We start from the raw sequence: 13,947 nt of genomic DNA on the forward strand, positions 1-13,947 counted from the left end.
ACCTGTGTCAAATTGTAGAATTGTACTAAGTTTGATGAGAGTATTTATCGAGATATGCTAGGTGGACTGATGGATCCATATTTTCCACCATCAAGATGCTGTTGTGAGAGAACATGTCCACGCATGTGTGTCTAAGTGTGACTTGAGTGTTTATTGAATTGGTTCTGGTTCACTGACTCTAAGTCTACATATTTTCTTCCGACCAACTTCCTTTTCAGCGGTCCCACCGGGGGAGGAAACTCAGGTCTCACATCTTCTCTCTCCTCACGGTTCCAACCCTGTCCTCCCCTGGTTGCTAGGCAGCGGCCAGAGCAAAGTGAGACACCGAGAAGAGCTGCTGTCAGCGTCGCCATGGCAACTGCGTGAGTGATTCAGGTGGAGGTCTCGCTTCCTCTCTTTTATTCTATCTCCCTTCATGGCTGCCTTTCATTTTCTATGCCTTTGTAGCAACTGTCTACCTTTCCTTTTTTCTCTCCTTACCTTCTAATCCCCCCCACTTCTTTCCTCTATGATGTTAATCACAGGGAGAATTAGAGGAAAATGATGGAGGTGCATTGATCTCCACACACACTGATCTCTTGGTAATGCAGAGAGACGGGAACATTTAACTGAATGTAACAGGCTTTTCAAGGGAACACACACATATACACTCCACACGCCACCACTCACCTCTGCGACTTTCTCTGTTAAGCTTGGCTGGATCTTCATAGTTGCCCACCCAGTTACACTCCACAGGCATGGAGATGGGCCTCAGCCTGCCTACAAGTAAACACAATAATACAAGTTAATATTCACCTTTAAATTAGAGATTTATTCTGATATGTGATACAAGGTTTCTGGCAAGGTTTTATGTATTATATCCACAACCTACAATGTAGAACTGCATCAATTTTTTTTTTAAACGTTTCATGGACCGCCTGAGGACAGCAGGTGGGTTCTTAGCCTCATGATTGTTTTCTCAAGTGGCTCAATGCAGCAGAATTAGATTAAACCCAATCTCTCACCACTGGAGCGTACCATATGTAGGTGTGGTGCAGTACACAGGTTCCTCCTCTTCTCGCAGATGAGACTCTTGATCCAGGAAGGAGTTTGGTGACTCAGAGCGCTTAGCAACACTGACGCTACTGTGATTACGAGATGCCTCATCCCCCGGTAAGACTCCTGTCTCATCTCTACAGTTGCGGACAAGGCAGATTTACAGGCAAAGAAATGTACATTAAAGTCAAAACTCCTCTTTGCTGTCACTCTTTTTTCTTTCTAAGACTACAGCGTACCTGGGTGTGTATGGCTCATCAGGGGGAGGGGGGATGTAAAGGTCCTGGATGGCGGAGTTCTTGGTGGGTGTGTCTGAGGGTGTGGCAGAACTGCTGCCTGGGCTTCTGGTTGGCTGCAGAAGGCAAAGGAGTCGATGGTTAGGACAATTCATTTTCTCTGTCACTGTTTTGATACACTTTTATGGACATTTTTAATGCGTCAAATTGATCAGTTTTATTAAGAAATTATCAAAAAAACTTGACCATGATTGCTATCTGTTTTTAAATAAATCTGGTGCCAATATTGCTGGTTTCAGTTGTTGTTGAGCAAGTGTCTGGGCAGTTGCACTCCAGACCAATAGGGGGCAAAAACATACTTATGTTGGAGGACAGTTCATAAAAAAAGGTAGCTAATGTGACAAGCGCACCAGAAGTAATGGGTCCAAGGTGCCGGTGTCCAATTGTAAGCTTTAAGCATATTAATTATTGATGTATAGCCAAAAAGAAAGTTTAACGATGTCACATGACAATGTCACAATGTGACAATGTCACAATGACATTTGAAGTAATTAAGTCCAATCGTTCGTCATATGTCACATTCTCGAGGAATGGGACAGTGACCTTGAACTTTGACTACCAAAATGTAATTAGTGTAACCCTGTGTGTCGTTTTTGCTAAATGTAAAGACATTTCCCAAAGAAGTTAATAAGCATTCACGTGATTGGGACGGACAGGCTGACAACCTGAAAACATAATGCTGCTGACCAACTGACGGCAAAATAAACCCAAGCCATTTATGTACCGCAGTGGCAGTTAGCAGCCTTAGCTGCTAAACCTTTAGAATGTTTGGTTCCCAATAATGAACAAACTTGCTAAGGTTGTGGTGAAATCATTAAAAATAAATCTGATGCAAGAAACAGGTTTTAAACTAAACACTGGGTTAGATAAATTACATTTGGCCAAATTGTACTAAATAAACACTTTTACAGAACAACTTAAACTGCTTTAATTTTATTCAGTTCAGACATTTGGGATGCCATTATATTTGGTTGTACTGTAGCTCCTTATAAAGTGTTTTGGATTCAACTGCTTGTTTACAATGTGTCCTCTTGTGTTTCTTATGCAGTCAGAAATTGACAAAAACAGTTTTAATGAACACATCTGCCATGTCGTAAAAATATACAGATACTGAGTGTATCTGCATAATGTTGATTGACACAAGTAAAAGATGATCGACAACTTTATGGCTATGCTTAGGCAAACAAACTAATGTTTACTTATTTGATTAAGCATGTTGTTGTCTAAGGATGCCACACTAGCATTCATTTATTCATGTACTTTTTATTCATGTATTTTTTCTTTTAATGTTTCTTTTATTATCTTTTCTTTTTAATGACTGTTTGCAAATACCTTTGTCTGAATGTCCTTCATTTTTGTAAAGCACCTTGAATTGCCTTGTGTTGAAAGGTGCTATATAAACTTGCCTTGCCTTACCAAAAAAATCTGTACAAGATTGTGCCAAGAAAACAAAAACATATTTGTAGGTAGGTTTTACATTGCCTTTAAAATGTATGTAAAATTAGTAGTATAAAATAATTTCTAGTAGACAGGCTTATGAAAAAACTGTAAAAAAGTGAACCATGCACAGATGCAGAGCAGGGGATAATTGATTTCCTATGTGTTTCCTCCTGATAATCAGCGTTAATTACAGATATCCATTATATAATTGCGGGCGCACAGGGAATATGTGTGGAGGTGGCCATCAATTCTCTCCTACCATTCATGCCAGTGTTCACCTGGCAAACAACACCATTCTGAGACACAGAATTCTGACCTAATTACACACTTTGGCTGCAGTTATGCAGGGAGTGGGAACGCTTCGGGGAGTAATGTGGGCCAGTGCAGTGTTTTAATAAAGTCTATAAAAGGTAGAGCTCGCCCCACCTGCAGTGCTAGGGGTTTCCAGCGCATGTTTTTCAGCAGAGCAGGGGCAGAGCTGAGCGTGCTTTGTGGACGCTTCTTCAGGGTCAGGGACACGACGCCTTTATCTGCCCTCAGCGAGCCGACTAGGTTGCGTAACTGCCAGCCCACCTGTGGATTTGAGAGGGTAACCGCTTGCAGTTATAATGATCTGGATAATGAACAACAATCACAGCATTATATTTGTATTCAGCTTGCAGTTTGAGTTCTGTCTAAGTCGTGATTAGATCTTGCTTGTTGAGTCTTCTGTGCAAATCAAGTGGGTGTGGAGGTGGTAAGTCTATCTATAGAGCTGTCATATGATATAACCTGCCCTTCAATTTGAAAACAAAAGCATCTTATAATATCTCTCTCTACTCTTTTGTTTACTAAACCACACCAACATTGTTGATATAAGATAAATAACAAAACTCCACACACATTAAAATGGCTACTCTGAAGTCATCAAAACATTGTGTTGTTCCCAGCTCTTTCTCTTTGATCTTTAAGTAATTATAATTAAAGCAAACACACAATCTTAATTTAATTTACCGGATTGACTTGAGATCTGATCAAAATGCAAAAAGAGATGCAGAGAAGATTAGAGGCTCTGAGTTGTTTTAATTGCAATGCAACATGCTTTGTGCATTTGCACCTTGTCAAATAAGGGCACAATCTGTATTTTAGAAGTGAACAGACATTACAAAGTTCTAGACAGATAATTGCAACCGGAGTCAACTCCTAATTCGACAGAAGGTAAAGTAAAACAAAGATTTCAATAAGCCAAATTATTGAGTTATTAATGTGGATATATAAAAGGAATCGTCCTTTACCATTCAATTAACCATACCTATGTGAGAAATGTAAATGCACTGTTTATGTTAAAGAAGTGCACTCTCAAACACATGCACACAACATCTATAACAAATGTGGAAGATATCGTATTACACGCACGCACACTTTCATGATAATATACCCACCACAGTCTGGTGATTGACTTGAATGACTTCATCTCCTGCATGGATCTTCTTACAGCGGTCAGCTGGGGACTACAGAGACAGAAAATAAACGCTGATTAATTGATCCAAGTGTATTGATCCCTGCATACTAGTGGAGGCAAGTTGTGCAACATACTGAAGTTTAACTTGCTGGAAAAAGAGAACCTTGGAGAGTGTTCCCTCTGGACTGGAAACCAAATGTTGAATATATTTGGAGTGAGATTCCGTTTTCTACACACTACAACCCCTGGTGTGGTGTGAAATCCTCTTCATTGATGTTTGTGAAAAGCATTTTGTTTTTGCCACAGATAAAGCACACTGTTTGGCTGTGGTTTAGTTTGTGGAAGTGTGAAAATGGGATTCTAATTCTCTTACCCCTTCAGTAGTTCCTGTGATCACATGGAGGCCGTCGTAGGTTGACTTGATGTACATTCCCTGATGGACAGAGGGAAGTTTAGCTCAGTAGGTGAAGTATTGCAATTGTTTAACATTCAATTCCAGTATCTTATCCACAATCTGAATCCTTTAAAATGCATTATCGTATCTCATTAGGTGTATCTGTCAACAATGACTAAAGGCTAAAATAACTAAAACGCAAATGAATTTCACCTTTTGTTCCTTGGAAGGGCAGAAACATTAACGTTTTTACTGGCATCCGAAATAATGTTCACAACCTGCCTGTCATTTAAGAACAGAGTGTGCTAAAATCAGAAGCTGCAATATGTTAACTATTACCTTTTGAGAAAACAAATGAGACATAAAAGGTTTGGGATTCAATGGAACTTGACAAACCTAGATAACGGGAAACTGGATCCACATTGAAAGGGCTAACATTTCAAAAACATACTGTCAGGAATGGTATCTTGTAAACGTTGTTTTTCCAAAAATCCTTATCAAATAGTTGTTAAGCAGTTGTCTGGATTCTGCAATATAATATAATACAAATGAACAAAAGGTTTGACCGCCATATTACTGTCAATATCAGGATTTTCTTATATCCTGGCAAATATGTTACAGTACATCTAATCAAAATTTGATTCAAGTCTACAGAATAAAAAATGGAATACAAATGTAATTCTATAAAGTCATATAGGTTCCTTATCCTGTAACAATGCCATTGTACACATAGGCAACAATATAGATATAACATAAATACCAGCATACAGAAAAACAGAACACACACACAGTCATTACCAGGCCTTCTGAGGGTTTAATGTTGGTGAGGTGAACCAGCTCGAGGTGGGCTGACTGAGAAACAAGCGGGTCAGATGACACACACACAATGTGCTCACACACCTCCGACAGAGTCTTGCACTAGAGAGAAGAAGAAGAAAATGAGAGAAGACAAATAACAACACACAGAGCTTTTATAAAACGGGGTTCAGCAGTGGTGCTTTTAAAAAAAACAGAGATAAAGACAAAACAAAAACATCCTGTTCCTTGTTTTTGTCAAACTTAGACCACATATTTTGTTTCTTTATTTGAGGTTTGCTCTTGGGTTTTACTGAGGAAATAAACATATTTGCTTTCCTAATATAAATACAATGTCTCAAAATTGGAATCTGCCATTATTAACGCAGTGATGGTTTATTACTGGTGCCTTCTGTAGCATTTGTAGGATTTGTCTGCCTGAATAACAATAAAAGAACATGATTTCCCCCTAGCAGCAAGTACTTAGTTATGCATTTAGTTTTGTTTTTACTTGTCCAGTGCTTTCAAACTTCCATCTCTGAAATATCTACCAGCTCAGAATTATAATGCAGGTGTTAACCAAACAGAACTTGAATGCTGTTAACGGTTTTTGGGACCATTACCCTGGTAGAAAGTAGGTAGAATCAAAATATATCATTTTCTTGATAATCCACAGTGGTGGCTCTAAACACATTTGAATAAAAATCCTATGATATTCATAGTGACCTCAGTAATATACATCATCCGTATTATATTTTGGAGTATTACTCCATTCACACCACAGGTTTTTATTTTCTTCTGGAGCATTTTCAGAATACATTTTACCCGACCTGAAACTGGACAGCCTTGCTGGCTTGTTTCTCTCACTGTCAGACCTTTTTTCTATTGCAGAAAGTTCAACTTGCCATAAAAGGAAGAGGCGCAGTTGGAACTAATGACATTAACAAGGGCCCTGTCCCTTCAATTACTGCAATGTAATGCAGTAATTAGTGTTTGTATTAGTAACACCTGTACTTGACAAGTCAAAATGACTGCTGTGGAAACGGTCCATTGAACTCTTGCTACCCACTATTAGGCAGGGCTGCTCGATTATGGCAAAAATCATAATCTCGATTATTTGGGTCAATAATTGTAATTGCGATTATTAAATGCGATTATTCATTGACTTTGAAAACATCCATTTATTGTACTTTAAAACAAATAATTTTAACTGTTAAATTATACGTTCAGGGTAATCAACTGAAAAACCAATACAAAATAAAATAAATTATACATTCATATCTACATTTAAATAAATGATATCAAAAATAATAAATACCAATAAACAATATCAAACATGTTGCAGTGTACTGTCACAACCTGAAAACTCAACATATAGCCAACATTTTGGTAAAACATATTCAACATATTCCACTGGGTGTTAAGAACTCAGACACTTACAGTAGGAGGTAGGACCCAATTGCATGACCCGGGAGACAGAGGTAAAGTATTTGTAAGATACTTTATTTTTTCAAGTACAGCAAAAATGAGCAACAAAAAATGGTCTCTACAAAAATGGAGAACAAAATGAAAACGCTGACGTAGTGAGGATCAAAACTTTCACAAGAGCACTTAGAGCATAGACCTGACTGTGGCAAAAGACAAGAGCAAAGATCGGACCATGGCAATAGACAAGGAGCATAGACCAGACCATAGACAAAAACGAACTGACACTGAACACTGGGAGACAGGGGAATTTAAACACAGGGTAACAAGACACAGGTGGGAACAATCAGGGGCTGAGCTGACACTGATGAGCACAGGAGACACAGAACGGGTGAAAACAATCAGGAAATTAGACACACCAGGGAAACTAACGACAGACAGGAAAACACAGGGGAAAAGACCAGACAATACACAGGGAGGAAAACATGACAAGGAGAAAAGCAAAACACCCACTACCAGACACACAAAACAAAAAATGTGACAACACAAGAATCGTGACAGAACCCCTCCCTCAAGGGACGGATTCCAAACGTACAAAAAAAAATCCAAAATCCAAAAAGGGTGGATGGAAGGGGTCCGGAGGACGGGTCCCGAACAACAACCCAGAGGCAAAGCACAGTCCATGATGGGTGTCTCGGGCGGACGACCCAGGGGCAAGGCAGAGTTCATGGTTGAGTCCTCGGGCGGACGGTCCGGGGGCAAGGCAGAGTTCATGGTGAAGTCCTCGGCTGGGGAACTCAGGAGACCGGGCTCTAGGGCAAAAGCCGCTGGGAACTCAGGAGGCCGGGCACAAGGACGGGCAGGAGCTGGTGGAACCCTGGCGGGTTAGGTGTAGACGAGACCCTGGACGGAACCTGGGCTGGTGTCAGTGGGACCCACGACGGAGCAAGGGCTGGTGTCGATGGGACACGAAACAGGACACGGTGTTGGCAGGAAACTCGGTGGAGCAGGTGTCGGCAGGACCCCCAACGGGACAGGACATAGGGTTGGCAGGACCCCCGGCAGAAGAGTAGTCGGCGGGATCCCCAACGGGACAGGACATAGGATTGGAAGGACTCCCGGCAGAAGAGCAGTCGGTGGGTGTGAAGAAGAAGCCTTCATCACAGTTGGCATAGGGGCATGGTAAAAGGCACACTGAGGGTAACACACATTTGATCAAATAAAACCCAAGTCATTGTTTGTTCAAACCTAATTTATTGGAAGTCTTTTTGCAAGTAACCTGCTTACCCTCTCCTTCAAGGTTGTGAAGGCCAAACAGAGCCACAGAAAGAAGCAGCCTTAAGTAGAGGCTCAATCAGTGGGAACACCTGTGCGCAATTGGAGCATACCATGTAGTGCATGGGCGCGGGTGGCACTTTTCTTGCAAGTATAAAAATGTTATTGTTTGGGGCTTCTGTGGTCAAAGAGATAATATGTTGACCTATTTTGATGTGGTGTGTTTGGGTAATTTTTCTTGCATTGTGAATGTGTTTGTAGATTAGAATGACATTGGTTAGGGGTATAAATAGTGGATTATCCTATGGGGAGGGGCTTAACATGTATAAAACCCTGGCCACAAGTGTTTTGAGGGGAGTCTGACTGTGGCTGTAGAGCGGAGAGGTACCAGTTATATGTCCTCGACCTGTATGTATATAGGAGGGTTTTGATTTCTTCCTGTACAATCCTTGTTACTTTGTGTTTTTTCAGCATGTTGGTGTTAATAAAAGCACCTAAGGATACATTTTTGTTGACTCTAGCCATCTTATTTAATTCCTAGTTTTTTCATCGAACCTTTTTGTAACAGTGGGGCCTCCCAACGGCACAGGGCATAGGGTTGGCAGGACCCCCGGCAGAAGAGTAGTCGGCGGGATCTCCAATGGCACAGGACATAGGGTTGACAGGAACCCCGATGAAACAGGTGTCGGCTGGACCTCCAACGGCACAGGACATAGGGTTGGCAGGACCCCCGGCAGAACAGTAGTCGTCTGGGCCTCCAACGGCACAGGACATAGGGTTGGCAGGACCCCCGGCAGAAGAGCAGTCGGCGGGGTCCCCAACGGCGCATAACACAGGATTGGCAGGACCCCCGGCAGAACAGCAGTCGTCGGGGCCCCCAACGGCACAGAACATAGGATTGGCAGGACCCCCGGCAGAAGAGTAGTCGGCGGGGTCTCCAATGGCACAGGACATTGGATTGGAAGGACTCCCCCGGCAGAAGAGTAGTCGGCGGGGTCTCCAATGGCACAGGACATTGGGTAGGGAGTTGAGAGGGAACTTGAGAGGAGACTCAAGAGGGAACTCGAGAGGAGACTTGAGAGGTGACTTGAGATGGAACTCGAGAGGAGACTTGAGAGGTGACTTGAGAGGGCACTCGAGAGATGACTTGAAAGGGAACTTGAGAGGTGACTTGAGAGGGGACTCGAGAGGGAACTTGAGCGGGGACTCGAGGGGGAACTTGAGAGGTGGCTTGAGAGGGAACTCGAGAGGAGACTCGAGAGGGGACTTGAGAGGGAACTCGAGAGGTGACTTGAGAGGGGACTGGAGAGGGAACTTGAAAAGGACCTTGACAGGGGACTCGAGAGGGGACTCGAGAAGGAACTTGACAAGGGACTCGAGAGGTGACTTGAAAGTGAACTCGAGAGGTGACTTGAGAGGGAACGCGAGACGGGACTGGAGAGGGAACTTGATAAGGACCTTGACAGGGAACTCGAGAGGGAACTTGAAAAGGACCTTGACAGGGAACTCGAAAAGGACCTTGACAGGGGACTCGAGAGGGAACTTGAAAAGGACCTTGACAGGAGACTCGAGAGGAGACTTGAGGCGGTCGGTAAGCCGACAGGGCACAGGAAGCTGGCATTGGCCGAAGAGCCAGTACTGGAGCCGGGACCATGGCTACTGGGGCCGGTAGTGAAGCCGGAACCATGGCTACTGGAGCAGTCCGTAGGTGAGGGCTCAAACGATTCATCTTTTCAGCCAGTTGTTGCAGCTGTGTAGAGATGTTTTCTTGAATCTCTGCCTGGCGTCCTCTCAGCTCTTGCATTCTCTGGGTGGTTATACCCAGCTGTTCCTCGTGGTGAAACATTTTCACGCCGTGTGCTGACAGAGCGGCGTGAAGTGTTCTTGGGTCGGCTGGGTCCATAATGGTCAGTTCGTTCTGTTAAGAACTCAGGCACTTAGGAGGTAGGACCCATTTGCACGACCCGGGAGACAGAGGTAAAGTATTGGTAGGATACTTTATTTTCCAAAATACAGCAAAAAATGGTCACCAACTAATCTCAGGATGAGATGACAAAAAATGAGAACAACAAAAAAGAAAATCGCTCACGTGGTGAGGAACAAAACTGTTCACGATTTACAAAAGAGCATAGACCTGACCAAGGCAAAAGACAAGGAGCATAGACCTGACCATGACCATAGACAAAAACGAACTGACACTGAACACTGGGAGACATGGGAATTTAAACACAGGGTAACAAGACACAGGTGGGAACAATCTGACACTGATGAGCACAGGAGACACAGAAGGGGTGACAGGTGAAAACAATCAGGAAATTAGACACACCAGGGAAAATAACGACAGACAGGAAAACACAGGGGAAAAGACCTGGGGGGTATACTACGAAGCAGGATTTTCGCTTAGACCTACATTCAGGGAAAACTCCGGCTTTCCGGTCCTACGAAGCTGGTTCTCTTTGTAGCAGGCTAGATCTTCATGGTAACTTATGCTTAGCGGCTAACCTGGTCGGGACCAGGTTAGGTTGCAGGCAGAGATGGGGTCGTTACTAAAAAAAAGTAATATATTACACTACTTCGTTACCATCTACATAAAGTAATTCGTTACTTTACTCGTTACTTTACTCGTTACTTTACTCGCAGGGCCGGCCCGCCCCTCCCTACAGGCAGATCACGCAGACTGCTAAAGTTTCAAATGTTCTCTTTAGTTCAGTTTCCATTGTCGCATAAGACTGATCCAGATAGCTCCTGAATGTTTTCCTATCTGACCATGGCTGTCCTCTGTCTCCTGCTATCTGACCGTGGCTGTCCTCTGTCTCCTGCTATCTGTATATTTTGCGCAGTCTATCTCTGCTCACGCTGTTGCGTCAGCGTGTTCTCCTGCTGTTAGCCATGTGTTGCACTGGAGCCAGACTTCAGCCGAGCACGTACGAACTGCGCATGCGTGAGTGGCAATAACTCTCCTTACCAGCAGGCAGCGGTAGTGTGTATTCGTCATTCAAAACAAGCAACAACCGGAAAACAGAGAAGAAGAACTACGTGTGTGTGTGTGTGTGTGTGTGTGTGTGTGTGTGTGTGTGTGTGTGTGTGTGTGTGTGTGTGATATAAATAAACAACAGCTATGTGCGTTAGCTTCACCTAGCATGTGTTCTTTGCAGGTGTTTGTTGAGGTTTGATTATGACTGATTTTAGAAAGTAACGAAGTAACGCGTGTCGGGGCAATGTTAGTAACTGTAGTGTGATTACTGGATTATAAAAGTAGCGCGTTACACTACTCCGTTACCGACAAAGTAATATTATTACAGTAACGCGTTACACCCAACTCTGGTTGCAGGCTAAGAGCTCAACTCAGTGAAAGCACTGCCTGCTGACCAATCAGAGCTCAGTGTGCGGAGTTTAAAGCGATCAAGTCATATTACAGGAGAAAGGAAATACAGAAAAGCTGCCGTTGCAGGAAAGACGGCCGGCAAAAATTACCGACTGTGTGAACGTGAACATTAATAGAATATCACCTCCCATCTTCAGAGCAATCTGACTATTATAACATTAGCGTTAAGAAAGCTGACTTAAATATCTGTCACAACATAAGTAACCGGATCAGAGTAACATTAAGTACAGTCCGCGGCATATCACTTCATAATGTATCATATATTTTCTTATCTGAGTCAGCTGAGCCGTATCTGGCCGTGCAACACTCACAGTGTCACATACTGTATGCAGAAGTATTATTTTAAGCAACACATTAAGTTGACGAAACAGTCAAGTCAAATGTAATTAAAGTCAGATCCACTCGTGTTTTAGACGGGGCAGTGATATCATAAACCTGTTAATGTATGCATTCAAACACTTTTTCTTTAACCAGCTGTATTCACCTTGCAGGTGCAGCTATGTGCCTTTTATCCTGGATAAAGTGTTTAAGTCATGGATGTTTAAAGTTTAACTTCTTCATATGTCTAATATTATAGTTGACTTTTCATTCAGGAAGTAGCCTATGACGCTGCGCTGTCAGTATGCTTCTCCATGTTTGTGATTGGTCGAATGCTCCAAATACCACCCCTTTCATGTGAACGCGCAACTAACTAGATAGGACACGGCTGGCTTGAGCGATCCGCATGCGCACCTCCGCCAAAAAAAGAGCTCCGTGTCATTTGAAAAAAGGCGCATTTGCGTACCAACATTGAGAGAGAGAGGGAGAGAGAGAATGGAGAAGAGAAAAGAGAGAAGAGAGGAGAGAGAAGAGAGAGAGAAATATATTTGCGAGTTTCATATGAACCTATGATATGAACTCAGGGCCGGCCCGTAGCACTGGCGTAATAGAGAACCGCAGTGACGCGTCCTAAAACCCGGAAGTAAGTTAGCATTTTTAGCACTTCCGGTTCCTTCGTCAAAAAAGCAATGTATTTTCTCCATAGGGTTTTGGAAAATAGCTCGAAATAAGGTCTGTGGTTGACACAAATTTAAGAGATAAATCACGTTTTGTTCTACGACAGTAGATACATCAGCCGTGACCCCACTGGTGATTTTTGAAGAGTTTACGTGTCTGAAAAACGATGGTTGTTACCGAGTGGCTGAATAGGACTACAGAAATGGTCGAGGCCGTTGTACGTCATTACGCCTACACACGTAAACACTCCCGCTAAGTTTGTTTTCCCCTGTGTTCTGCTTGAAAGCAAGTACCTGCCTATCTGTAGTCTCTTTAGTATCTGTATATCTATATCTGACCATTAGAATCTCTATTTTTGAAATGGTCATTTTTAACACCGTAGTTTTATAAATTATAGAATAATTAATTACCAGTGTTTTCCAATTTTACTCGGCAGTTCGTTTCGTTGGCTAACGTTAGCTAAAGCTAGCGCTACTAGTTAGCTAAAGCTAGCGCTACTAGTTAGCTACGCAATGGTTTGTTGCTTTGCTCCGGGTTGCAGCCACAGGTCTTCGCATGAAACGTGCTCGTTCTATCGTTTCCCGGCCAATGTTTTCCAAAGGAGAGTCTGGATTCGTGCCATGAGGTAAGCTGACGTTACATTTTTGTCCATGTCACGGTGAAATGTAAATGATGGGTAGTGTATCGCCGTTTTAGAGATGGCACTGCTGAAAAGACCGCAACATAAGTAAAGATAATGAATACATCCTATTAAAACCTGTGTGGCTTATATGATAAGTCTAATTAGTACAAGCAGCATAACGTTTCACCATGTAACTAAAGATTGTATTCAGGGAAATCAGTTTGACATATTGAACTAATAACAACTCACCTCTGGCTGGCAGAGAACTCTCTGCTCCATAGCTTCTCTCGGACGTAACATCACATGTACATTTTACATTTATATTCAATTTAATATTCCATCCCTCACATACTTTTGTATATATAATAACTTATATTTTGTTTTTCTTGTTATGCTGCTGCAACACAAACATTTCCCCAATTGGGATCAATACAGTAATATCTTAATTAATTAAGAAATATAACTATTATAATTAATGTAGCAGCTGACACCTATTTTCAATATGGATTAATCTACCTTTATTTCTTTAGTTCAATTTTGATCTATAAAAATGTCAAAATAGTGAAAATGTTCACGAGACAAAGTGCAAGGTTATATCTTTAGATGTTTTGTTTTAGCCTATGTACTGTATGTCTTAATGCTCTTATTTGTGACGATGTGACTTCCATCAAACTAATATTTTATATCTTCCCAACAGACGAGCTGACAGGAAGCCTAACCCCCTAAACGCACCAGGAGCGTCTGCGCCGCGTTACGGCCGCGCCGCGGCGGTCGTAAGGATCGCGGCCACTCTAGTCAATGAGTGCTGTTCCACCACACGTGCCGCGTTACGGCTCAGACGCG

The 13,947-nt window shown here is 42.5% G+C and overlaps 1 protein-coding gene across 1 annotated transcript in view; it reads right to left on the minus strand.

The window, feature by feature from the left end:
* cnksr2a (connector enhancer of kinase suppressor of Ras 2a) overlaps nucleotides 1-13,947 on the minus strand; it is a 70,717-nt gene that overhangs the window by 20,276 nt on the left and 36,494 nt on the right. The window contains exons 6-12 of the mRNA XM_034108623.2: nucleotides 5,405-5,524; nucleotides 4,586-4,645; nucleotides 4,193-4,261; nucleotides 3,198-3,344; nucleotides 1,275-1,387; nucleotides 1,018-1,172; nucleotides 670-759 (exon numbers count right to left, since the gene is read on the minus strand). Coding sequence (XP_033964514.1) covers nucleotides 670-759; nucleotides 1,018-1,172; nucleotides 1,275-1,387; nucleotides 3,198-3,344; nucleotides 4,193-4,261; nucleotides 4,586-4,645; nucleotides 5,405-5,524 — 754 coding nt within the window. The remainder of the gene's footprint in view (nucleotides 1-669; nucleotides 760-1,017; nucleotides 1,173-1,274; nucleotides 1,388-3,197; nucleotides 3,345-4,192; nucleotides 4,262-4,585; nucleotides 4,646-5,404; nucleotides 5,525-13,947) is intronic.

This window comes from Pseudochaenichthys georgianus, chromosome 20 (genome assembly GCF_902827115.2).
Source record: "Pseudochaenichthys georgianus chromosome 20, fPseGeo1.2, whole genome shotgun sequence".
Classification (NCBI taxonomy): domain Eukaryota; kingdom Metazoa; phylum Chordata; class Actinopteri; order Perciformes; family Channichthyidae; genus Pseudochaenichthys; species Pseudochaenichthys georgianus.